Source organism: Microcebus murinus, chromosome 25 (genome assembly GCF_040939455.1).
Source record: "Microcebus murinus isolate Inina chromosome 25, M.murinus_Inina_mat1.0, whole genome shotgun sequence".
NCBI lineage: Eukaryota > Metazoa > Chordata > Mammalia > Primates > Cheirogaleidae > Microcebus > Microcebus murinus.
This window is the reverse complement of record NC_134128.1, coordinates 10,081,210-10,108,075: the sequence shown is the minus strand read 5'-3', so window position 1 is coordinate 10,108,075 and position 26,866 is coordinate 10,081,210. Positions and strand designations below refer to the sequence as shown.

General features: G+C 34.1%; 1 protein-coding gene across 2 annotated transcripts in view; it reads left to right on the top strand.

The window, feature by feature from the left end:
* PLXDC2 (plexin domain containing 2) overlaps positions 1-26,866 on the top strand; it is a 381,342-nt gene that overhangs the window by 242,405 nt on the left and 112,071 nt on the right. For both annotated transcript variants that reach the window (XM_012767347.3, XM_012767348.3), the window contains one exon: positions 23,886-24,008. In XM_012767347.3, the coding sequence (XP_012622801.1) occupies positions 23,886-24,008 (123 nt within the window). The remainder of the gene's footprint in view (positions 1-23,885; positions 24,009-26,866) is intronic.

The following is a 26,866-nucleotide window of genomic DNA, read 5'->3' as shown; positions in this document are numbered from 1 at the left end:
TAATATGATGTGGGTAAAAATATAAAGGTAGAAATAAGCACCTATTAGGCAACATCTAAATATCTGTTTTTAAAAAATATAATCAATTATAAGACTAAATCTCTCTTTATGAGACAGTATCCTAAGAATAGTGATTTTCACTAGCCTTCCTTCATTGTCATAGTCCAGGTCCTGAAATTTCTCTGGTAGAGTTATTATGCAAAGGTGACTTTCACAAGCCCTCCTGATATACAGATACCAATCTAGAAAAGAGTTTATTCAATTTGCAGTATTTTGAGTATTAGAGTTTATTCAGTTTATCTTAGCTTTTGTTGTTTGGGTGTATATCCTCAAGAATAAAAATTATTTCAAGATATTTACTTCTTAGGAGTAAGGGTGTATGTATTTATCTGAAACAAAACAATTTCACAAGGGAATATGAACAAAAGAAGGAAAATTCAATAAATTAATCTAGAAGATTATTTTAAGAAAATTATCTTTAGTAATTATTTTAGATTAATGTTTGTACCAAATAGTTTCAGATATAAATTAAATACTTTGCAATTCTCCTTCTCAGACTTTTTGGATTCCGAGTCTCTGTCTATATATCATCCTAAGACTTATATTTGAAGTAAATCTTAAATATATTCCTAACAATGCACTGGAGAAAAACATCTTCCTTTTGCTTCATCTATTTTCTCAAATAATTTAATTTGGGATCTTACATCATAATCAAGAGAAGGGCATAATTCAGGGAATAAAGAAATCTCTTTAGGACAAAAGCTGATTGTTGCACAAGATACTATAGTCTACCTTGCTCAAAATTGACAGATTATATCTTGTTACCAACAACTGTTGAATGAAAAATCAGTCAGAGCAGCAGGTCACCATTAGCAGTGACTGTTTCTGAATTCTTCTGCCCTACCTTTTCTCTCTAATATGGTGTCTCTCAAATTGTGTTCTGTAGGGCTTATGTAGAGATGGTCAGCTATTAAAAAATATTGGATCATTGCTCAAATAAATTTAGGGATTATCACATACCAATTTTCCCCTCTTGGAAATTTACATTAGATTAAAAACTCTAAGCCATCCTATAATTTTTAGCAAATACTATAATAAGATGAAGTAATAAAGCATTAGAGAAAAAAAAAAAAACAAGGCACAGAGAACAGACATAATAACAATTATTTGTTCCTTCACCCTCTGCCCAATGTCCTGTGCACAGGAGATAGTGAATAAATATTATGTGGAGGAAAGGAGAAATATTGTAGTGGCAGTTAAGAAAATCTGTGCATGGTAGGTCAAATAAAATCATGTAATGCCAGAAAAGGACTCAGACCAATTTGTTGGTATAAAAAAGGGATGTAAATATACTATTATCAATATTAAAGTCAAAAGAAATCTCATCATATTTTTTTAATAGAGGTTATGTTATTTGATATCTTTTCAAATTACCATTCATCTCCAATTTTCTAACCTTTTTGTCTTTAGAATCTTCTAAGTATACGCCTTATCCCTATTTTTTAAGAAATATTGAATGAGTATCAAGTTTGTCATAAACGCAAAGTTAAGATTGCAGGTGGATTAAAAATAGGATTTTTTCTAAGGATTTTAAAATATTTGATAATGCAATCAAGAGAAAATTATATGGATTGAGGATTTCTTGTGTTTGTTTATGTATAAAATGAAGGCTGAAAAGATCTGATCAAAACTGAGATCAACAAATGTCTTTATCATTTCTCTAAGGAGAAAAATAAAAATTTTGGATCTTGCCTAATCCTGGTACAATAAGTTGCCTAGTAAAATAAATGAGAAGGAATCCCCTTCATTATTATTTGAAATACTAACCCAAAGCTCAGGGAGGTAACAGTATTTATATTTTTTTGTCTTTGTGAAATAGAATATCACATTTTCTCAAATATTTGCTTATACCAGTTAATATTAACATTAAGATGTGTTTTCACCCTCCTGTTTCCTGGATGCATTTAGCAATGGCTATTGAATGTTGGGCATTATCTCAATGATGTAATGTATTATCATTTTTTTATAATGCATTATTTTTATAAAGTACCACATTGCTGCCTCCAGTGGGAATTATTGCCATGTAATGGTTTTAAATGTTTCCATACAAATTGGTAACTTGAGCATCTTAGATATTATTGTTAGTCCTTGAGTGAAAAAGCAGCTTCTCTTCTAGGCTGATATATTAAATAATATTTCCAGTGATACAATGAAACCATTAAAAACTCATTATACTAGAATCTTTATTCTAGGACATTCTGCCCCAGTGTTTGTAAGCTTAGCTCTGAATAATTAGATCAGTTTGATTATTTTCTCTGAGAATATATCTTCTTGTCTGGTTTCTCTTCTTAATGATGATTGTCACCAGTAATTTTCTGTTTGAAAGTTGCCTTTCTGATATTATCTTTCAGAAAGAAAAATAACTATAAGACCATCTCAATGGGGAATATTTAAATATGTTTTTTAAACTGCTATAATTAGAAAATGATTCCCATAGTAAGAAATCTTTAGAATTGGAAAGACCCTTAACTAGTCAATGCAACTCCAAAACATAGAAAGTAACTTTCCAAAGAGCAGGACCCTCTCCATCCTTTCTCTGCTGGATTCAGCTCCCAAAACAGCATCTGGCATAGTCAGCCCTCCAATTGCTAAATGGAGGAATGAATGAAATGTGTTAGCCACAGCTCTTGTTTCCAAGCATTCATAGAGCTGCAACAGAAGCTGAGTCTAATCCTTTTTTTATTAGAAGGCATGCGTCTAGCAAATGAAACAAAAGATCACACACACTGTGTGTATATATATGTATATATATATATACATATATATACACACAGACACATATATAGATGTAGTCATATATATATGCAGGCTATCCTGAAAGTATGCAACCATGGATGCAATGGATAGGTTGGGGTTGTTCAGGAAGAAGACAGAGCTGGAGAGAAAGTGGGATTTTTGACAGGTTTAGTTATGCAGCAGGGAGAGCTCTCCAGAAAGGAGATGCAGAGATGAGAACATGCAGAAAGGAACTGGAAAACAATGATGAGTACAAGGCCTGACTTTGCCTATCCTGGGGAGAAGACAGGATAGATTCATTAGTGCCAGGTCAAGGAGGGCATGAAATGACAGGCAGTACCACTTAGCACTGTGCCATCATCACCTTTCACCATGAATGTGTTCTCTCTCCTGCAGCCTTTCTCACCAGCAATAACAGGGAGTTGCCTGCTCAGAAAATTTTTCTGTGTTTATTTACCTCAGTGGCAGCATTTATATTGTAGAGCCCTTTCTTCTTGAAAATCACCTTCTTTGATTTCTGCGATGCCGTCTTTCCTGGCTTATTCTCTCCTTCTCTGGCTTTCTCTGGCTCCCACCTGCACTCACTGTCTCCCCTCCTCAAAGCTGGCCTCAGCATCCTGCCCCCTGACCTGGCTCTGCATGCTGCCCACTGCCATGACCACCCATGAGCCCCTCCTTGCAACGCCACACTGCTCCTCCAGGCTCCTGGAGAATTTCAGGGTTGGGGAATCACCATCTCCTCTCCTGACCTTTTCTTCCTGTTTTCATTTTTATTCCAGTTTCCCAGGGTCCACATTTTAAAATTATCTTTGCTTTTTCCCCTTCTTTTTCTTCAGCCCTGCTATTTTTATTTATTTATTTTTGAATTGACTCTGTTTGACCCATCCTTTCACCCTTCCTTTCATTCTCTCTGCCAACAGCCCTATTCCCTGTCATCCAACACCTGGATTATTCTAATCACCCCTGACTCCTCACTGGGCTCCCTTGTTTATGGTCACTCCCCCAGTAGGGTACCCATGAAATTCCTCCAAACTAAACTAAAATAGCGTCTTCACTTTCTCCCCTGCCTGGTTACACAATAGTGATCAGCCAGCACTGACAGAGAAACTTGATGTGCTCCACAGAATAGTACGAGGAAGATTTGGTGACAGTGATAAATGCATGCCCTGCTCTGGTGGACCTTTCAGTTTGGTGTGGGTGACAGACTTGTAACCTAAGTTACTCACAAGTGAATATATTCTCAAGTGCCTTAAAATGCCTTGTGTTTTTTTCTAGTACATTTACATAAGCTTATTTATTTTTAAAGTTGGTGGCAATTCTTCATGCCATTTTTAATAAATTCATGACTCTATTTACTTTAAAGACTAAATTATATTTTTATATATACCAGCAATTAATGTTATAATATTTTATAATTTTGAAGATAAATATAATGTTTTATTCAGTTTTAGATTTCTGAAAATAATTACCTTGGAATTCAGAGAAAATATATCTCCCTTGGACCATAGGTGTTCTCTAAGTAAAATATACACATTTACAAACTAACATTTGGTTTAGTTTGGTTCAAAAGCTAAAACAAAAATGCCAAAGTGAAATGTTTGTTTTCCCAATAAACATTGTAAAAAGAATCATGCTGTAATCATTGTAGGAAAGGCATGTTTACTTCATCTTAAAACTGATTAAGAATGACCAAATATTTCCTGTAAACTTTGCATGAAATCCCAGGGTGCCAATCTTTGGTTATTCTTTCTCATAAGAAGTTAATTCTCTCAGAGGACAAGGCTTTGAGATCTAGAAAGTTCACAAACCCTAACACACACCTTTAAATATTTTCTAACACTCCATGATGATTAACATTTGTTATGTACTGAATGTTTATGTTTCCCTCAAAATTCATATGTTGAAGCCCCTAACCCCCAATGTGGCAATATTCATAGATGTGATTAGGGTTAGAATGAATTTATTGTGTGGGGGACAGAGGAGGGCTTATGATGGGATTAATGTCCTTTTAAAAAGAAACACGAGGAAGCGTGTCTTTCTCCACCTGCACACACCATATAAGGACACGGTTAGAAGGTGACTGTCTGCAAACCAGGAAGAGAGCCCTCACCAGAACCTGACCATGCTGGCACCCTGACCTTGGACTCAATAGCCTCCAGAACAGTGAGAAAATAAATTTCTGTTGTTTAAGCTACCCAGTCCATGACATTTAGATATGGCAGCCCGAACAGACTAAGACAACACTTGGATTGTATTTGACAGTCACTCACAAAGTCTTTCAGTTACTGAACTTAAAATTGTTCACTTATGAAAAGAGAAAGCTTCTACTTTCCTCTTAGGATTCACTCTACCCCTAGCCTCACTTTGGGTTCCAAATGTCTCCTTCTGCTCATTGTATAGTCTTAATCACTCTTCCTGAAAAATAAATCCTCTTCTGAGCTCCAACTCTAGGTCTCCCCTCCAACCTCCCCTGCTTCAGTGTGACAGTGTCCCATGGGGATCTTTAGTGACCTTTTTACTTCGCTAGTCTCTCATATTAATCTGCGTTAGGTTGGGAACCCTCAGAACAGACTTTTGTCAGCGTGGATCTATAACATTTACAGAGTTCTGCTTTATAGATTGTTACTAACAATAGTAATTTTATTGCTTCATATTTATTTAATACTATCTTAATATTTATGCTACCTTAGCTTATTCTGAGTGGACTGCATGAAAGTTGTAAAGAAAATATTTATGGTGAATATATGTGCTATACCTCTTTGTATAGTACTTCTGAAGTACTAATATTGCAGACAAATGCATTGTCGGCAGGAAAATAAATGGATTTGTTAAATTGACTAGGTGCTTAAGGTTTTCCTTGGACTAGAGAAAATAAGATGAAATGAAATAAATGACCCTTGAAGTCACTTTTAGTTCCTTGAAGAGTCATTTAATAATGTGTCCAGGCATCTCAGTTTACCTGGTGCAGAGATGCAAATCCAGTTTTGTGGTTAGTTTAGCAAGTAATCCCTGCTGTCTATATGCCTTGAAATGGTGGTTATCCATCAAAAGAGTCTGATTCCTTTGCCGGATCCCCAAAGTTCTCACTTCAAAGTGCAGGGCTTAATGCAAAGTCAGCTGACACAACAGGGAGACTGCCAGGGATGGAAAACCACTATAGAACCCTATTTTATTGTAATACCTAAAGTTGTGTATGAGTTACAGAAATTGGGTTAGCTAGCTGGCTTGCACACTTTTACTTTGAAACTCGCCTTCATATCTAAATTTAGATTTTTCTCCCTCACTTTCCTCATCTTAGTAACTGGAACCAACATCTTCCACTTGACTCTTTCCTCAGCTCTCTCACCCTATAACTAAGAAACCATCAGGATGTTGATTCTACCTCCAAAAAACTCTGATGTATCTACTTCTGTCCACTGCACTCCTCATCTAAGCCCATTCCATCTTGCCACAGGGTCCTGAGATAGACTGTGAACTGTTCTCCCTGTGTCAACCGCAATTCCTCCTTACTCATTTATCTACATTGTGCCTGAATGAACTTACTATTTTTTTAAAAAATTTGAACTATTTTAACTGTATAAAAAATATACATAATATTGAATACACTGGTGTACCCATCACCTACCTTGAAGGGAACAAAATAAAAAACATAGACAGTTGAATCTTGTCATGTACCCTTTCAATTTATTTTCCCTCTTCTTTGGAAGTAAACACTCTCCTGAATGTGGTGTTTATCAGAATGCTCTTCCAATAAAGCAAAATGGTCATGTGACATCCTTGCTTAAACCCTTCAATGTTTTCCTGTTGCCTTTGAACAAAAAAATCACCAAACCTTTGTCGTGGCTAGCATACCCTTTCACTGTCTGACCCCTGACTGTTGCTCTCAGGCCTCATCATGTACTATTCTCTGTGAAGTCCAGAAAATGTCTTTCTCCATTCTCTATCCCTAATGTCTAGCATGATCCCTCAAATGTACTCAGCACTCAATAATTACTTGAAAATTGAACACGTACATAAATCTATCTTAGACACTGTGTTGAAACACAAACATGAACAAGTTATGGTCCTTGTGCTCTGGGGTCTGTAAGAGGTGGTGAAAGAGGAAAACCAGCTGGGCACGGACATGGTTATAAACAATCTTAACTCAGTGTGATAAAACCTGTAATGGACGTCCAGATGAGCTTAGGGATGGGACACCAAAGGGTGTAATCAGATCTTCTGGGCTTGAGGAGGATGAAAGAAGGCTTCACAGAAGAGGGGAGGCTTGAAAGATGGGTAGGATGTTTTTCATGGCATAAAAGGAGAGAATATTTCAGGCAGGAAAAGCTGTTTATGAAACTGCTTAAAACTCACGGCACCCACAGAGAACTGTGAGTATCTGGAGCACGAGGTTCATGTGGAAGCAAGGTAGGAGGTAAAATTGAAGAGCCAGGCAGTGACCAGACTAGGGAGAACTTGATATGTCAAGCGGCTGTGCTTGGAAATCCAGCAATTCTCATTTAAACCCCAATTTATTACTTAAGCACCAGACACTGTGACAAGCAAAGCAGCAAATGCAAAGATGAGGAAATTGACCCATCTGTCCTTAAATGCAAGCCTATCCAACCAATGAGGATATAAAACAAATCTAAAATGCAATTTTAAGCCGCTTTCTCCTCAAATATAGGTCTCTCTCTCTCTCTCTCTCTCTCTCTCTCTCTCTCCCTCTCTCTCTCCCTCCCTCTCTCCCTCCTATGAATTACCAAGAAATATAGGTGTCTCTTGAATGACCAGATTCTGATGACATTGGGTTTTGTAATTTTTATAACATCATTGGGCAGTAATAATATTGCCATGAGCTGGAGGGGCCAGCATGTCACTTCAACACCCGTCACCCACACGAACAGTGGGACTGTGTTACTGTAGAGCCTTTAGAAACCTCCAGCATTGCAAAGCTTGCAAACGATTGTAAAGGCCACTTGAGAGGCTTTAGCGACATTTGTTCATGTGATTTTACCGTCTACCTTTTGTATGATGGTCCAGGCTTAGGTGGGGCTAGGGGGGGCGAACTTACCCTCTATCCAATGCCCACAATGAGTAGCCACACACTAGGGTGGTTTTAGCCCCTTGTTGGTATAACAATAGTAGAGAACTATTTCTTCAGCTTAAGGAGGGTCAACTTCCTCAATGACATGTAAATACTCCTGAGAGGGGATAACATCGTAAATATATAGCCTTCACATGTTGGCACACATCAGATTATTCCTGAGAGGAGGTTTAAATAGGAAGAAGAGAGGAGCTAATTGTCATATGTAACCAGGTTGGGTTTCTGACAATGGCAGTGTAAGAAAAAAGAAATGTAAAGTGCTGAAGCTAGACAATGAATTCTAATTCTAATACCTTTAGTCTATGTCCTCTCCAACCTCCCATATCCCAAATTTGTAGAAAGGTTAAAATACTACTGTATTTTATTTAAAAAAATTGAAGAGGTATTATTTCAGCACTAGTATCTCATTTCATATAGGCTTGCTCTGGTCCCATGAAGCTTTGGGCACATGGACAAGGTGCTCTATCATGGCCAGGTCAGGTTATCCAGGTCAAATCCTACCTGCAGCCACCTTGAATGCTCTGCTCACACATTCAACAGGAACTATAGATGAATGAATGTCCCTGGAAAGAATTTCTCCCAGCATGATGAGTCTTTTAATTCTCTGGTTTAGCAGAAAGAAAGTGATATTTTAAAAAAGAATCCCTTCAGTTCTGATTGGTCTGAACCAGTTACACAAAGGTGGGTTTAAGATGTGTATTCACGCTGCTCCTCCAGGAAAGCTACATGGTAAGAAACTGGGTTATTAATTGCAAAAGAGCTTGCTTGTCTCTTTGAGATGTGTCTCTTTGCAACCAAAGAAGATAATAGTATTGCCCCCATGCCTTTTTGGTAGATATAAATGTAAAGATGCTAAAAAAAAAAATCTAAGGATTCTTTTTCTCCTGGGAGGCACTAAAGTACTGTAGCTGCACTTGGAAGGTCTTTTTGCTACTAGTTGTACCAGTTAACCTAAGAGAGAGTGTAGCGTTGTTATCCTCTCACTTTCTCAGGTTGTCCCCAAATTGTGGTTCTATTGCCTGCCTTTATTTGCCACATACTCATTTCTGTCTTTCCTCAGTAAGCGTTGCACTGGTCAAAGGCATAGTAAATAGAGAAGCCAATGTGCAGCTGCATTTGTGAAGAGCATTTCCTACTACTTTACTTTGGTTAGATAATCAGATGTTAAGATTTAGTTGAAGTAAAAATGTTGAGAAGGAAAGGGAAAAATAACATCTCTAATGAAGTTGTAAGAGCAGTAAGCTATTTAGATACCTACAGATTGGTGGCTTAAGAGAAATTTACCTATTTCTCTCTCATGTGTATATGAATTCTCCAGGAGTAAGAAGAAATAGAGAGGAGAAATAATCAGAATTATTATTTTTAAGCAATGGCATTCCTTCTAAATATTTTATAAAATATTTCAATCACTCTTTTATAGAATAATATTTTGTGGTAGTTATTTTAGTTAGGTCTCTTGCATTTTCCTTACTACCTAATTATAAGTTATTCTACAAATTTTAATTTGTCATTTAAATATCTGTTTAAAAGAAGAGTTTATTTTTTCTGCATTAAAACAATAGGTAATGTATAAGCCAATGAAAAATGAATTAAAGATTATAAAGATGGGAAATAAAAAAATATATCCTAATTTCAGATGATGTAATTGTCAATATACTAAAGCCTTTAAAAATGGAAAAAAATTATAATTAGTTCAGCTGTTGAGCAAGACTGAAGAACATAAAATAAATATATAATTTGAATTTCACTTCTGAATGCTACCACAAATGGTTAGAAAATAAAGTTTTCAATAACAATAGTTTCAAAAGGAATACATAAATCAGAGTAAATCTAAAAATAATGTTTGTAGATTTGGGGAAATTTCATAAAAAATTATTGAGGGATTTCTGGGAATACTTAAATAAAGATAAATACCATATTCATGGATTGTGAGATTCAAAATCAAAAGGAGTGAATTCCCCCCAAACTGACATAATTTCAATGCAATTTCAGTCAAAACATAACATGATAATTTTATGTGTGTGTGTGTGTGTGTGTGTGTGTGTGTGTGCATCTTGACGAAGTTTATATGTAAAAGCAAATAACTAGTGATTGTCAGGCATTCTTAAAGATACATAGTTGGTGGATACTTGATTCGCCAGTCATGAAGACATAGCAATGAAACATTGTGGCTTCTATATGGGAAAAAACAAACTGACTAGTGAATCAGAATCGAACCTTCTGAAAGAATTCCATATATTTATGAAAATTAGGCTTATATATTGCAAGTCAGTGAGAATAGGATGCAATTGCCAAAAAATTAACCTCTGATAATTGCTATCCTTCTGGGAAAAAAATCATGAAATTGATCTATATCTAATAGCCAACAAAAATAATTTCAGGTGGAAGAAAAACTTAAATGTGATAGATAAATTTATAAATCTTTTAGAGAACAATATAGAAGAACATATTTATAACATCAGAGTAGGGAATATATCTTTATAACTTCAAAGTAGGGAAGCATTTTAAGAATACATGAAAAGGCACAAACCATATTAGTGACAAAGGAATAGTATCTAGATTTTATTTTTTAAAAAGCTAAAAACAAGACACAGAAATCAATAGAAAAAGGCTAAGACTTTTTCAATCACTTCACAGGAATGGAAATGTCAATGGTAAATGAGTTTCTGAAAAAATAATCAATTTTATGATTACTCAACCTCAGGGAAATGTAAATAAATACCACATGAGATATAATTTTACAACTACCAGTGGCAAAAATTAAATGTCTGATGACATCAAATTTTGATGGGTATATGAAGCAATAAGAATATGTACTTAGTGATGGCATATGTGTCAATTAGTATAGTATATTTAGGAAAACAATTCAGCATTATATGGTGAAGGTGTACATGTGCATGTCCTGTGCCCTAAACACACAACTTCTAGTTCTATACTTTATAAAAATCTTATACATGTGTACCAGGACATGCACAAAAAAATTTCTCATGGCAGCACCATTAAATAGCACAAATAAATAAATAAAACCCTGAGACAATACAAATGTCATCAAAGTCTAATAGATAAATTAATTGTGATATATTCATGTAATGGAATATGATACAGCAATGAAAATGAATGGACCACAGCTACATGCTCAAAGGGATAATTCCCTTAGGAATGTAGATTTGAACAAAAAAACTTTCAGAAGAGTGCTCGTAGTATGACTGAATCATTTCAAAGTCAGACATAGACAAAGTTAATCATCTTTAGGATTGCAAACATATAGTGTAAAACTATAAAGAAAAGGAAAGAAATGGCAAAAAAATTTCATGATAGTGGTTACCTCTCAGTAGGAGGGAGAGAGTGTATCTTAAAAGTCATATTATTGTGCTTATTATATATCTTTTAGCCTGGATGGTAGGGAAATGGATACATTGGGCTCCTTGCCTATTTAGTCATACATGCATATGACTAAGCACAAATTCTGTGCATATATTATGACTACATCTTTTGAAGATTTAGATTTATTTTTTAAATTATTGAAACATGCAGTACATATATAAATAAATATAAATTGGTTAAACTTCACAAAATATTTTGAAGCATATGAAAATGTATTTTAAAACATTTAAATCTAAATAGTCCTTGCAATGACTATCAAGTTCAAGAGAAAATGCTTTATCAATATTTCAATTAAAATACATATATTCAGTCATTTTTTTCTTTTTTTTATATAGTGATAAGTTCTCTCTCTGTTGCCCCAGCTAGAGTGCAGTGGCATGATCAAAGCTCACTGCAGCCTCCAACTCCTGAGCTCAAGCGATCCTCCTGCCTCAGTCTCCCAAATAGCTGGGACTACAGGTGCATGACACTATGTCCTGCTAATTTTTAAAAAATTTTTTAGACATATAAGGTCTCACTATATTGCCCAGGGTGGTCTCAAACTCCTGGCCTCAAGAGATTGTCCCTGCTCAGCCTTCCAAAATGCTGAGATTACAGGCATGAACTACCATGTATAGCCAGTCATTTTTTTTTTTTTATGGTAGGATAATAGGAGTAGGGTCTCTTAACATTTGAAATTAGATCTAATTTGGAGGATAAATGGAAATGTTAACTAAATTCTACCCTTTAAACATTTGTTTTAGTGATACATAACATAAGTATATATTTTCAGGGAACATGTGATAATTTAATACATTCATTCAAATTCTCCTTTTGGCCTCTATGATCATATTCCAAATGAATACAGGTCATCTTATATAGTGACCATGCTGGAAGAATGTGTAATCCAATAAATCCAATAAATCCTCTTGAGTCATCACTAGGAAGAGATGACTCTGAATAAAGTTGATTTTTGTTGACTTTTCAGTTAGAGTGGTGGAGGGTATAGGGAGAGAAATATAAGTTATGGATGTGGAAAGTAGGGCCGTCAGCATCTCCCTTCTCTCAGTAATGGCAACGCTTCCTAAAATAAAGTTGACAAATTTTAGGAAGAATACATTATATCTGTGGAAATAAGCACGGTTTTGAAAAGTTCAGCCTAGGTGGTATTAACCAAGATATTGACAGGTCTGTGCATCTAGGTCAACAGTAAAAAAACATGGCTGAAATGCTTTTAGAAGAAGTAAGTTGGAGGCTTCCTGGATTTTATTGTGCTTCAGATTTCAAGACACTTGATATGTGTTTTATATTGATTTATAAAATCAATGTACTTTAAAATGCCCTCTCTTGTCTCTGTCTCAGTCTCTCTCTCTATATATATATATATGAATATATGTATGCATGCAATAGATGATTGTGTGTTTATATATGCATATATATGTATGTATACACACATATACATCTTTATAAAATCAAAGCCAAATGCACATAAATTCCTTTCTTTTCTCAAATAAAGTGAGTTTTGCATTCAGCATCTAATGATTGTGTGTTCTAATTATAGGGCATATTGAAAGTACAGAGTAAGAATTGCAATATCAATATACGACCAGGTCAACGGTCTTTTGTTATGGCTTTTTGTTCCTCTCACAGACCATTGCACCTCATGGCTCCTGGCCTGGGGGAGAAAAGGGAGGATATATGGCAGGAGAGGGCAGATTATGAACTAGTAAAGTGCCCAATGTTGTCATGTCAAGAAGTGGACCTAATTCTAAATGCCACACTCTGGCCAGAACCGAGGGATCAATAGAATGTTCCAAGAGTGTAGACAGGAACTGAAGCGCACAAAAGTGACTTGTTTTTCTATATCCATGGCATAGATCTTCTTTGATCCAAAGCTGATCCCAGGAAACTCCTAGAGAAATTGGATCATGGTCAGCTCAGATTTTAGGTGCTAACTAATTTTAAGAAAATCCCAGCAACTTTAGATAAGAGAGGAAGGCAGAGGGGAAGAGAAACCATAACATTTGTTGAAAAAACTACAGTATTCCAGGGATGGAATTATACTATATTTCTTTTGTTAGTTATCTCATATAATCCTCAGTGCTCATGTCAAGAAGCTATTAATTTTTCCATTTTGAAGCCAGAAAAAAACCCAAATATTAGAGCATTTCAATAATTCATTCACAACAATCAATTATTAAATGACAGGGCCAGAATTCACATCCAAGTCTATTTTTATCCCCAAAGTAAATTCTTCCACTATATATATCTTTTACAATAGAAACTCTTTGAAAGTTAAAGATTGCCTCAAGATAAATGAATCTCCTGGGAGAGTTGATTTAAAAGTATGTGTCAATAAAAAATATACTTAGGAAAAAAACCATGAACCTGAGAGTAGAGTATGAGAGACACCGTGCTGAATTGAATGGAAAGGGTGATACATTTCTGAAATAGTAATGATGTTTGATTTAGAGAGATATGAGAGGATGGTATAGTAGAGGGCTACCATGGAAACGGGCAACAACTTGCAGTTTCTCAGCTGTCGGTCACTATTGCAATTGACATTTGGATAGAACAATTCTTCATTGTGCATTTAACAACTGCCTCCCCTCACTGCATCCCAACAGTGCCCACCAGACATTGTGGCAATCAACCCCCACCCATACATCTATTTCCTAATATCCCCAATGGGGGTCTAAGAGAATGTTGTAGAGATCTTGATTTAACTTACTAATAATCCCAGCTCCCAGAAGTCAAAGGAAGCATTTAGGGAAGATTGAAATTAATCCTTCCAGCCTGATGCTAGCCAAGCAAACACAACTAGCTGATGATGTCCAAGTGATAAAAGGCTTGAGAAAAAAAATCTGTTTGTAGTCTTGGATTTGGACTGAATAGAGAGATTGTATACCATCACCTTAAGGGACAAGATGACTGCAACATCTGAGAAAATGTTGTCACAATCAGAACTCTGACATTGAAAAAGGGCATGTGTCTCAAGAAGGATGGAAATATCATAGAGGTTTGAGCCTGACCACAGGATTGGGAAGATCAAGAGCAGACAAAGAGAGGGATCAATGAGGCTGCAGAGAGGCCTCGACTGAGCTCTGACTTTAAAGGATGGCAGAGAACAGTGCAGATACTCGGTATATCTGTGTTGAATGGGGGAGCTGCAGCTACATTTATATTGCTTTAAAAAAAAAAACACAACAGTGTTGTTTAAAGAGGTTAATCTTAGCCTAATTTTACAGAAGAAATTGCAATTCAATGAGAGTCAGTGATGACACAAGGTGATACAGCTTGTAAGAGATAAAGAAAGACTCAAATCTGGGCCTTTCCACTACACTCTGCCTACTCATGGAGAGAAATGCATATATATAATTATAAAATATATATATAAAATTATAAAATAAAATATATATGGCATGTGTGTAATATATACTTATATGCACAGTACATACACACAAACCATTATACATATTGCCATATATATTTACATTTGTACTTATGTATGTGTGTGTGCATGCATTGTATATACACACATATATGTTACATATATACACAACAGTATATATATATGACACTAGCTTGTATTTATAAGGCAAGTACTAAGGCAGTTGAAACCCAAACCATCTTAGGAAATGCTTGGGATACTTTTGTTATTTGGGAAGAAAAAAAGGAAGGAACAAGCCATTGATTTGGGACTGGTGGTACAATGTAGATGGCTGTCTTTGAGAAATCAAAGCCCTTCTACTCCCTTTTAACTTCTTTCCTGTTTAGATAAATGGTATTTCTCTTGCACTGAAAAGAGCAGGACAATGAAGAGATTGTCACTACATTCAGAACTTGGATGGATTCTGGCAAAATTAAGAGATGAGAGTTCTGTCTTTCCTAGGAATGTCTAAATGATCATGTAAAACAAAAATATTTCTGGAAGAATGGGAGTTAGGAAAGTATAGTTATTTCAGAACTGTACAATAAAATCTGTTTTGTAAAACAGAGGCTGGATCCTGGGCAAGAATCCCAAAGAGATATCCTCCTGCTATGCAATGCTTTAAATTTACCTGATTTTTAAAATGAGGTGTCTTGTACTACAGAATATTCAATAAGTACAATAGGGTTTGATGATGTAGGAGAAAAGGCTCCTATCTGAAGCCAGCCCCTCTGTATATTTGGGCATCTTCTTTCCAGGGCTGTTTTTGGACATTTTAAAACATATTTTAAGTGATAGTTATTAAGTCCTTAGAAAAGGAAGAGGCAAGCTGGGCATGGTGGTACTTGCCAGTAGTCCCAGTTACTTGGGAGGCTTAGGTGGGGGCATTGCTTGAGCCCAGGAGGCCAGCCTGGGCAACATAGCACCATTTCAACAAAAAATGAAAAAAGCACTTGTTGCTTTCTATTTACCTGTTCAGTTTTGTTAATGTTTGCTTTATAAATTTAAGTGCTTGATGATGGGTGCATATGTGTTTACAATTGTTATATCTCTTTGATGAATCAAGATTTTTATCATTATATAATGATGTTCTTTGTGTCTTGTGACAGTTTTTGATTAAATACAGCCACCCCTACTCTGTTTTGGTTACATTTGTGTGAAATATATTTTTTTTGTCCTTTTGCTTTCAACCTATGTGTGTCCTTAAACCTAAAGTGTATCTCTTATAGTTAGCGTACAGTTGGATTTTGTATTTTTAATCATTCTGCTACTATCTGTCTTTTTATTGGAGAACGTAATTTATAAATTTAAAGTAATTATTGATAAGTAAGGACTTACTATTACTAAATTAACAATTTGTTAATTGTTTTCTGTTTTACATTAATAGTTCATTTCTTCCTTTATTCATTTCTTGCTCTCTTCCATTCTGATTTGATGATTTTTCTGTAGTGGTGTGCTTTGATACCTTTCTCTATATCTGTTGTGTATCTACTACCAGTTTTTTCCTTTGTGGTTACCAAGAGGCTTACATAAAATATCTTAAAGTCATCACAGTCTATTTTATACTAATAACAGCTTAACTTCCACCACATACAAAAACTACACTTTACATTCTTCTCCCCTCACATTTTATTTATTTGATGTCACAAGTTTTGTCTTTTTATATTCTGTGTTCATTAATAAATTATTGTAGTTAGTTTATTTCTAATACTTTTGTCTTTTAACTTTTATATTAGAGTTAAAAAATTATTTGTGTACCACTATTACAGTATGAAAGTAGCTGAGTTTACATTCTGACCTTTACAGTGAGTTTTATTCTGTCATATGTTTTCATGTTGCCTGCTTACATTGTTTCATTTCAACTTGAATAATTCCCGTTAGCATTTTTTATAAGGTAGTTCTAATGGTGATGAACAAGAACTAGAAAATCCCATTCCACCATGTTGCTGATATCACTCTTCTTGTAGGATTAAGACTTTTGAAATATTACTTGCATCTGTCTAAAGAGAGGAAATAAACTTGATTTTCAACATGAAGACCACTTCAATGCCTCCATGAAAATTCATGTAGTTTGTGCACTACCAAACTCTAGGGGGCGCCATTCAATAGTCTGCAGTGTGAATGAACCCATATGGAAATAGTAGATAGTCAGAAATGTGAGGACTTGGAGAGGGAGCTGTGACAATGACCTATAGGAGGAATTAACCAAGAACAATTTACATGAATTTATTTGAGGAAAAAGATGGAGAAAGCAAGAAATAAAGTCAACAATTTTGTTGTTAGCTTAAGATGAAAGTGGAGGAAGAATTTTTTTTTTGGTTTTATTTTTGTTTTTTGTCTATCTTCCTCTCCTCATCTATACACTTCAGCTTCTGTTCTTTCTTTCTGGGTTGGGGAGAGGCACTTTTGATGATCAACATAAATTTCTATATTGGTAATTTCCTGAGCATAATTTATACCTGACAACTAATGTTGTCACTTGTTGCTTTTTCCCCCCCAGGGAATGGTTTCCTTGTGATTTGTAATCCCCAATGGTGCCTTAAGCCAATAGAATGAAGGAGTCTCTGATATGTGATATATTTTAATAGATATATATTAAATTAAATTTAGTATATATAAAATATATTTGATATATTTTACCTTGACAGCTAGTTCAAAATATAAAGGGAAAATATTTGGTGATTGACAATATTATACGTTGCTTTCTAAGAGCCAGTGGATATGTTTTAGTATAAAAAATACCCTTGATGCACTTTAACTTGATAGCTGGTTGGAATTGTAGATGGAAAATACTTGGTGATTGACAATATTATGGGTTTCTTCCTAGGAACCAATGGTTAGTAAACTCACATGAAGTTCAAAATGCTTCTATTTCTTCTTCTTCATTTTTTTTATTAACTGTCTAGCTTCATGTACAAACCAATATCTTCACAGTGAACTGAGTATTCTACTAGCAAAAATTTTGTGCAGAGGAAGTCCGTTACTTGAAACCTGTCATTGCACAGTTGCAGCTGGCAGTCAGTTACATTACCAGACAACTCACCACAGCTTTTAATTTTTAAATTAGCAATTGCTGCCACATCTGGTTTTGTTTAAAAGGCTGACTGAATTATAAACAGGTATTTGTCTTAAAAAAGGTAGTGTATGGCATGTGAAAATCTATTATGACCTAAAAGTTTTGTGCAAAACTTAAGTTGAATTATGCTGGACCTTCATTCGTTTGCTTCAAGCAAGTCATCCACCACCAACACTGCCAGATTGACAAAGCAATAACCACAAACAGCATCCAGTTAAGTAACTCAATTCTTCATGAATGAGGTAGGACGTATGTATGAGGTTAATGAGAGATTAGGATGAGGAAGCTGTTCTCCAAATCCTTATGGATAAAAGGCCATAAATTTCAGATCCATTTGATTAATGGGTAAAAATAACAGTACACATATCGTAACAAAGATGACAAAGGTGACATATACCATTGTCATTAGTACTCTAAAAGCAGCATTTAACTACAAATGTTCAATGTCCCACAGGCATACACATCACCTCCAACATTTCCTCTGAGGTCCAAACTATCAACTAAAAGATGATGAAGTAGAATATTTTATGTAGTGCCTTACACATTAAAGTTTTACAGAGTGTTTCACAGACAATTATATCCTCTTCATGCTGCCTTTATTACGATGACACTTCCAATTAAACAAAACAACCATTTGCAACCAATAGGAGGTTAATGTTTTTACAAAGAGCTTATTCAGAATGTAAAGGAAAATATATCAAACCAAAAACTTTAGATATTCAGGCTTTTGTTATCTATTATCCTGTAGTTAGGATCAATGATGTACCATGATCCCAATAGGAATAATGCAGATAAAAACATATGTATAAGTCTGAAACACAATTTTAAAGTCATGCAAATATCCTAATATAAGTGCACAATACTAGTATATATTTGACAGAAAAAAATTCAAAGAGTAAAAATTAGAGTGAATTTAAGTGACTGACTGGTTTTCTGCAATTTTTTAAACACTCTTCTTTAATATCAACTCTTTCAGCCATCACAACAACCCAATAATATTGATTCAATTACACCCCCATTTAGCAGATTAGGAAACTGAGACTCAAAGCAGTTAAGTAACTTAATTACACCACTAGGTAGCAATTTGGTTGCACTTGGAAACAAATTCTCTAATCATGTGTTGTTTCCCTACCAATTTGTGTAATTTGGTGGACTGCAATAGAGGAATATAATTTCAAAAAATTTATAAAATATTCTAATTGAAAGAACAAAGGCTTCAGTAATAAAATAAAGGCACCAGGATTTGTGGTGACCGTAATTCTGCTCTAAGGCACAGGTGTTGAAATTTTTACACAGAGAGAACAGGTCTTTTTTTCCTCAAAGTCCTTGTTTAAGTACAAAGTTCAATGAGGGAAAACACACAGCAGGTCCTTGAATAAAGTCATTTCATTCAATCTCATTTCATAATAATGTCGATGGGAAAAAAATGATATTCCTGTTGAGGCCACTGTCTGTGTGGAGTTTGCACATTTTGCCCATATTTGGCGAGTTTTCTCCCGAGACTCCAGTTTCCTCCCATATCCCAAAGATGTACATGTTAGGTTCACTAGAGTGTCTAAATGGCCCCATATGGGTGAGTGTGGGGGTGTGTGAGGGAGTGCACTGAGAAGGGATGACGTCCTGTCCAGAGTCTGTTCCCGCCTTGTGTCCTGAGCCACCGGGATAGCTGTGGCTGCCCATGACTCTGAACTGGAATCACTATGCAAACAACCATCATACTTGTTTTTATTAACCTTTCTTAAATGTAGAGCTCATATTTATTTCAGTGTTTAACATTAGAAGTATTTTGGCCTTTATTCAGAAGTTTGGGGATGTTTTTGTTACCAGAAATATGCTGTAGGAGCTTAACTCTTGTTTCTATCAATTAGCCTATGGGAAAATCAATTTCATTACATGTCTTCAAAGTGAAGTTTCCAAGAACCCATTGAGGACATTGAAGACCTAACATTTAGTTCTGGAAATTATCTCATCCATTTGCATTTTAAACTTGCTTATGGGGTTGTCAAGCATTCCTGCAGAGTGGTTGCCTTAGAAATGACCTCAGGAGAAGTAAAAGGAATCCTGTCTTTGTTTCTTCTTCCGCAGTACCTAAGACTGGACACATAATGAATTCTAAAACATATTCTAAAGAGCTCATAAAATTTGTAATCACAAGACCTATTCTAGTCATGGGGCTTTGGACAAATTACCCAGCCTTATTAAATACCTCATTTAATAAATGGGAATAATAGCAATAACACCATTATTCTTTTTAGCATTATTATAAGGATACAATAAAGATAATACATAAAAATGATGTAATATCACTATTATCACAGTAATATTTTTGGTTAGTAAATACATAATTGTGGTTAATAAATCTATAAAGATTGAGTGGGATTTATTCATGACAGGACTAACAATGATAGAATCCCCAAATGACTTGATGAGGCTTACAGCTTTAAAACTAGATTATTCAAGTGGCTAGAGACACCTACAGAAAGCAGCCCAGGGAGATTTTTCAAACTGCGAGAGCAAATCAGTTGATTACAATGGAGCTCAGAAATTTGACTGTAAATTTACTCATAGTTAAGGCAGAAGGGAAGGGCAATGTGTTAGTTGTTATCTGAGACTGAAAGAATAAAGCATGTTTGTTTCTCTTATTTGATTCTTTTAAATGAAGGTATCTTTCTGAGTCCCAAATTATCTGGATAATGACCACTTTTCTACAAAGTCAGATGAACAAATAACTGCTGTTTATACTAGAAGCACATAGAGAGCAAAGGAGACATTTTATGATTAGCCTTTCAAATGCCTACAAAGAAGTTTAAAGAAAATAGTTAAAATATATTGCTTAAATTTCCTCAATACTGTGAAGGATCAGAAAAAAATGATACTTTTTTTTCTACAACTAGACATGCCCAGAACAACCAAAGAAAAGAGATAAATGTTTAAATAGGATGTTGGTAGCTATGAGTGCCTTTGAAGCTTCAAAGTTTTGGTGCATTGATTTATGTAGCTGGTTCTTATTTAATAACCAATTACATTTCCTTGCTCTCAGAAAGCTTGCAAAGTTTCTCATCACTTAATTTTTTTACCACTGCTAAAATGATAATTTTAAAATAAAAAAATTTAAGAACTAAGTAGATCCCATTTCTATAGTCAAGCTTTACTTTGTGATCATTAAGAACTAACCTGAGATATCAATATGAATTAATTTCCAATATGATTGAGAAAAACAATTACTCCTTAAATTATCAAAATCAATCTCGTTTTGCAGAATAGTGGAGTTTTTCTTCCTCCTTGGGTTATTTTTCATACTAATCCTTGGTGGTGGTGGTACTAATAGTGGTAGTAATAATAGTAGTGCTAGACATGTTCATAATTGTAGTAGCTATTTCTTGTTAATTGTAGTTACAACTATAATACTCATAGTAACAGTAAATATTATTTATTTTAATGTTATAATAATAGAAAAACCAAGAACTACAACTATATCTTTTACATATCAACAAATGCTTTCATATTTCTACTTAGTTTTTTGGAGACAATTTGAAATTTCACCTTTGAAAATTGAGATATTATAGGTCTAGAAAACTTTTTCCTGATCAAAGGAAACAGTAGTTATTGGTTCCTGTGATCTGAAAATTGGATTATACGCAGTAAAGTTTAATTTCTTTACAAATCTGTGTAGAAACATTGAGGGACAAGTGTGTGTATATCTATATCTCTCTATATATATCTTATTTATTTATTTAAATACTAACAGTAAGAATTAAGTGCATGAAATTGTCAGTGGTCCTGCATTTTACAACAATGTATTTCTAGGAATTGCTGATGCTTTTCTTACAGAGTTGTTTTAGAGAATGGATTTTGTACTGATTTAAAATTATCTTCCTGCCTTGAATTACTGCCCTCTGTACTCCAAGTTAAGCAGCTTCTTCTATTAGTACTTAGAGAATGTAGAGTAATAACTACCTGGAGCTACTTTCTCTGAAAGAACACTTTCAGAGTTTAATTCAAACATTTTCCTTAAAAGATTGTATCTCTAGAATTTTTGTATCCATTTTAATGATGAAATTATAAAAGAATGCTGGTGAGCTAGGGGAAAAAACACACAAATCAAAGACCCTGAAAAAAATACTCACTTTTCATGTTTATAATTTTAAGGATGTGAAATTGCACGTTGAACATTGAGAGTGTGACTCTGAAAATCTAAAGAGAAATATAATGAAAGCAATGACTCTACCACCATAGTATCTTTTAGAAACTTGAACTGTCTGAAATTGCAAATATACAAAATGCTGCTAAAGAGATCAGGGATTTATTTTGAAAGATAATGCATTGCAAATGAGAAAAAAGTAATGGAGATAAAAATACATGTTGAAGGCTAGGCACAGTGGCTCACGCCTGTTATGCCAGTACTTTGGGAGGCCAAGGCAGCAAGATTGCTTGAGGCCAGGAGTTCAAAACCATCCTGGGGAACATAGTGAGCCCTCTCAGCTCTTAAAAAAAGAAAGAAAGAAAAAAATAATCCAAGAGTAGTGGCATGAGCCTATAGTCGCAGCTACTACTCTGGAGGCTGAGGCAGGAGTGAGCCCAGGAGTGTGAGGGCGCAGTGAGCTATGATGATGCCACTGTACTCTAGCACAGGAGACAAAGAGAGACCGTGTCTAAAACAAATCCAAAAATCATACATACTGAAGATTTTACTAGTTAAAAATATACTTCTTAAGATGAATAGCTAGAGCTCATTTATGCCTTTGATGAAAATTAAAAGGAAGTCAAAGGAAAAAAAAAAACATTACCAAAAGGAAAGAAATTGATTTCAAAGTAAATAACTACAGTTTAATTATGCAAATACTTACCTAGAGATCACAATTTAGAATTCAAAACAATAAAGATTACAACAAAGCTTAACACTTTTTGAGGTTTAAATGCTATACAATTTTGAAAGAATTTTATTTATTTATTTATATTCTTTACTTTTTTTTTTCCTTTTGCTTCAACCCCAGCACATTTACAGAAAGAATTTTATTTTAATCTTGCCTGTTTTATTTTATTAACTGCTGTGAAAATAGAAAAATAATCTATATTGGCCTCAGATATCTAGTTAACTCCTGGTTGCCCAAACATTACAATTGCATTGTCACGAATAATTTACTTTGAATTGTATCTGGTAATATTGTGTGCATGCACTTGCATATTTATTCTTAATTGTGTATTTCTTAGATTAATATTAAAATTAGTTAGCATTCCCTGAACTGACTCTCCTTTCAGGCAGCTAAAGACCTTGGAGGCAAGAAGCCAGTATAGGATTAACAATTTGCCATGGATAATCCACAAAGTCAATAAACCCAGTGTGAATAATTGAAAGTGGGTGAGAGTTGTAACATAGGAGCTATTGAAAGTTAATTCAAAGCCGAAGACCTCAATAGTAAATTCCCTCTCATTATCCAACTGCTAGAATAGGTTGGCATTGATAACTCTCTAAATAGGGAGGCATTTGTGCATTGTCAATGTTTCACCATCTTATCTGCAAACATATAGACTTTGTCTTCTTGATAGTGTGCTAGTATTATAAAGATTTGAGCAATCTGAGAAATGTAAAAACTTTGCCATGGGTGTTTTTCCCCTCTTTCAACTTTGAAAAAAATATATTAAAACATTTCCTGCATTTTAGCATGGGTGGTTTCTAAAATATCCTATGCTGAGATTGCAGTTTAAGAAAATCCAAATAAATATGAAAATTAATTAACTCATAAAAAGGACTTGCATCTTAAGCTAGTGTTAAAATAATAAGGGATTAATAATGGCAAATTGAATATTTGAATTACTTATAGTACTCTATTAGCATTTTTCAGCCTAATAATCTCTTCCAGATAATAGTTACTTCTTCCACAATTAGAATTGCACATATTACAGATTTCTGATTTACCAGTCTGCAAAGTACTACCAAATCATATGAGACTTTGTCACTTAATCCAGACTAAGTATTGTTAGTGAGACACTAAGGCATTAATTATGTTCCTTTTTTTTAAGCTATCATGATGTTTTATTTTCAAAATGTGATGGCAATTAAATTGGAAATATTTTAATTATAATTTTATCTAGGCTTCATTTTCTTAACATATTTCCTATTTTTCTAATTATAGGCTTCATATACACTGGGGAAGTTGTACATCGAATGCTAACAGCCACACAGTACATCGCACCTTTAATGGCAAATTTCGATCCCAGTGTATCCAGAAATTCAACAGTCAGATATTTTGATAATGGTATGTATTTATTAGCCTATTTTTGCTAAATGTATGTTGTTAAACATCCAGCATCAGATATGTTAATGTTTTTGTGAACTTTTTTTTGGTAGACTGAATTTGTAAACTGCTTGGTAGACTGAATTTTTAAACTGCTTGATGCAAATACTCTGAGATGACAAATGTTATACTATTAACTATTAAAATGTAAAGTACACAGTCCAATGTCATTCATTCATTCAACAGATGTTTACTAATATCCATTACATACTATGAGTTTCTGTAGACAACACCTCACACAAAGCAAATGCATTTATTTCATGCTATCTTCAGTAAGTCAATTTTCTAGCTTTTCAATTAGAACAAAACTTAAATAAAAATAATTTTGTTAGTTCTGAACTTCCAGTAGAGTCAAGCGCATTAATATATTGATATTAAATTTCCAAAACTTATAAACTACATGTATCCAAAAGATGAACACAAAGTAAAGTACACATAACAAAATAAAGTTTTCCTGACTTTAAAATATAAAATAGAGCCTCCTAAGATTTATCAAGTGTATTGACAGCAATCTATCCCTACTATCCCTATATGAGAACATATAAAATAGTCAGAGAAAACCCAAAAAATATCATTAAATGCTATTAAAATCCAAGTAGAAAATTCAAGGTCTTGAAGACATAAACGAATTTTCAACTCTAACTTATTAAAAGCTCTAAATTTGGTGAAGGAAAGAAACTATAGGTAACAAAGGGGTTGCATTGGGAAAAATAATTAAAGGTAGAGTGTTCTGTACTCTTTATAATACAGAAATACGTTTTATTTGTTCAAATGACAATTTTATATCTTAAAATAATGGAAGAATTTGGGGTGAATAAAGTTATTTCGACTCTTGTCATATTTCTGATGATCAAGGATGAAATTTATTAGTAGGTGGAATAGACTTCCTAGTGGCTGTAGCTGTGGAGAAATATGATCATTTTGCTAAAAGCAATCTTCTGACTAATGTGATGAAGCCATTTTGCACGTCAAAATAGCAAAAGCAGAAGGAAACAAAACATAGATATTCACCTTTGCAAATACATTTTAATCAATTTGAATAATCCCAAAGTGTGATCCAATATTAAGTAACTCTAAATGTTAGCCATGATAATCATTTCTCTCTACTGTTTTAAGAACCCTTATATTCTATCCTCCCAATTTTTTTAAACTCATGAGGTTCTAACACCAAAGTATGTACAAGTAGATTGTAAGTACAATATACTTAAAGCGAAACTACAGCCAGAAACTTATTCCATGATCTCCCATAGAGAACCACCTTAAGAATCTACCCTAAATAAATAAGAAATGATTTAATAAAAGTAGACAAGAAATGGCCAAGTTTTTGAGTTGTAAGCATCAAAATCATAAAGCATATTAAATAAGTCTCTCTCTTCATATACACCTTCATACACCTTGTTCCTGGGCAGCTCTTTCAGTTTTACTTGTATTTGAGTGTTTTTTAAAAATTAACGTATACTATTCCAACTGGAATCTAAGTTATCTGAAAACAAGGATTGTAGCTATTTATAAGAAATCATTTAATCTCCAGGACCCTGCACAGGTACTTAATAGGCACCTATTATTGAATAATCCATTGAATCTATTGAATAATCTAATAATTATTCAATGAATAATGAAAAAAATTAGTAAGATGAGTTTTTAATTCTGACTATTGTGAAAGTATTAATACTCAAGAATTAATGTATTTTTTACCTATTGAAATATCTTCTGTGTAATGACCCATTACATAGAAATGTAACATTGAGGATTATTGAGTTCCTACAATAGAATGAAAGCTGAATAGTTGCTTATGTTTTATTAAATGAATTAAGCACTTTTAAATATTATAAAGCTCTTCACGAACTCCTTTTTATACTTTAGCAACTTGCTGAAATGTTTTCAATTTTGATTGGTTAGGATCATTGACAGAATGCTTAAGGATTGGAAACTCAACATTTTAGGAAAGCCAAACTTCTCTAGAGAAGACAACAGCAGGTTAGAAAATTTAAATCAATAAATGTGGGGAAAGCTATGCTACTACCGAATATAAAACTTAGCATGTGCAAACTTAGTGTTATTTTAAAAGTTAGTACTTACAGTACATATATTAGGACTATCTTCATCAGAATTTGCATTAAAAACATTTAATTAATTTACATAGAGCTGTCTTTTCCCAAAGAATCTGAATGAACTGTATTTTCTTGTATTTAATGCAAAAATCCCTTGAAGGAGAGAATTATACCTCCCATGTTATAAGAGAGGAAACAGGTTCATGCAGGTTAATTGTGGTCAAGGTAACACAGGTGTTATAGTCTAGGTCTTCCGCCTTCTAGTTCATTGTTTTCCCTGCACCACCAGGGTGTGATAGAGAGTAAGGAAGGAATTCGAGCTTGAGGGTTTTGGACACGTGTAAAGGAAAAAGTTGTTAAGAGGCATTTCATGATCAGAAAAACCCTATACTTGTAAAATTATGGGAAATTTCCTGGCTATTGACTTCTTGCCTTTTTCAATTAAAAAAAATGATAGTATAGTAACAGAGATGCCCGTGGAAGGAAGAGAACTGGGTGGATCTTCTCCCACGGCAATGATAGGTGTTGAGTATTTCCTATGGCCAAAAGCACCAAAGTCAAGATCAAGAACAATTTTTTTTTTACTTCTAAAGTTTTACCTCAAAAAAAAAAATACATTTCTATACTCTAACATTCTTTAAGGATTTACAATTGGGTATTCAGAATACTTGAAGTAACATATCTATTTAAAGTTGTCAATTAGCTCAAAAGATATTACTAATAGCACCAAATTGTTGGTGAAAATTAATTCTGCTATACAATTGTGAT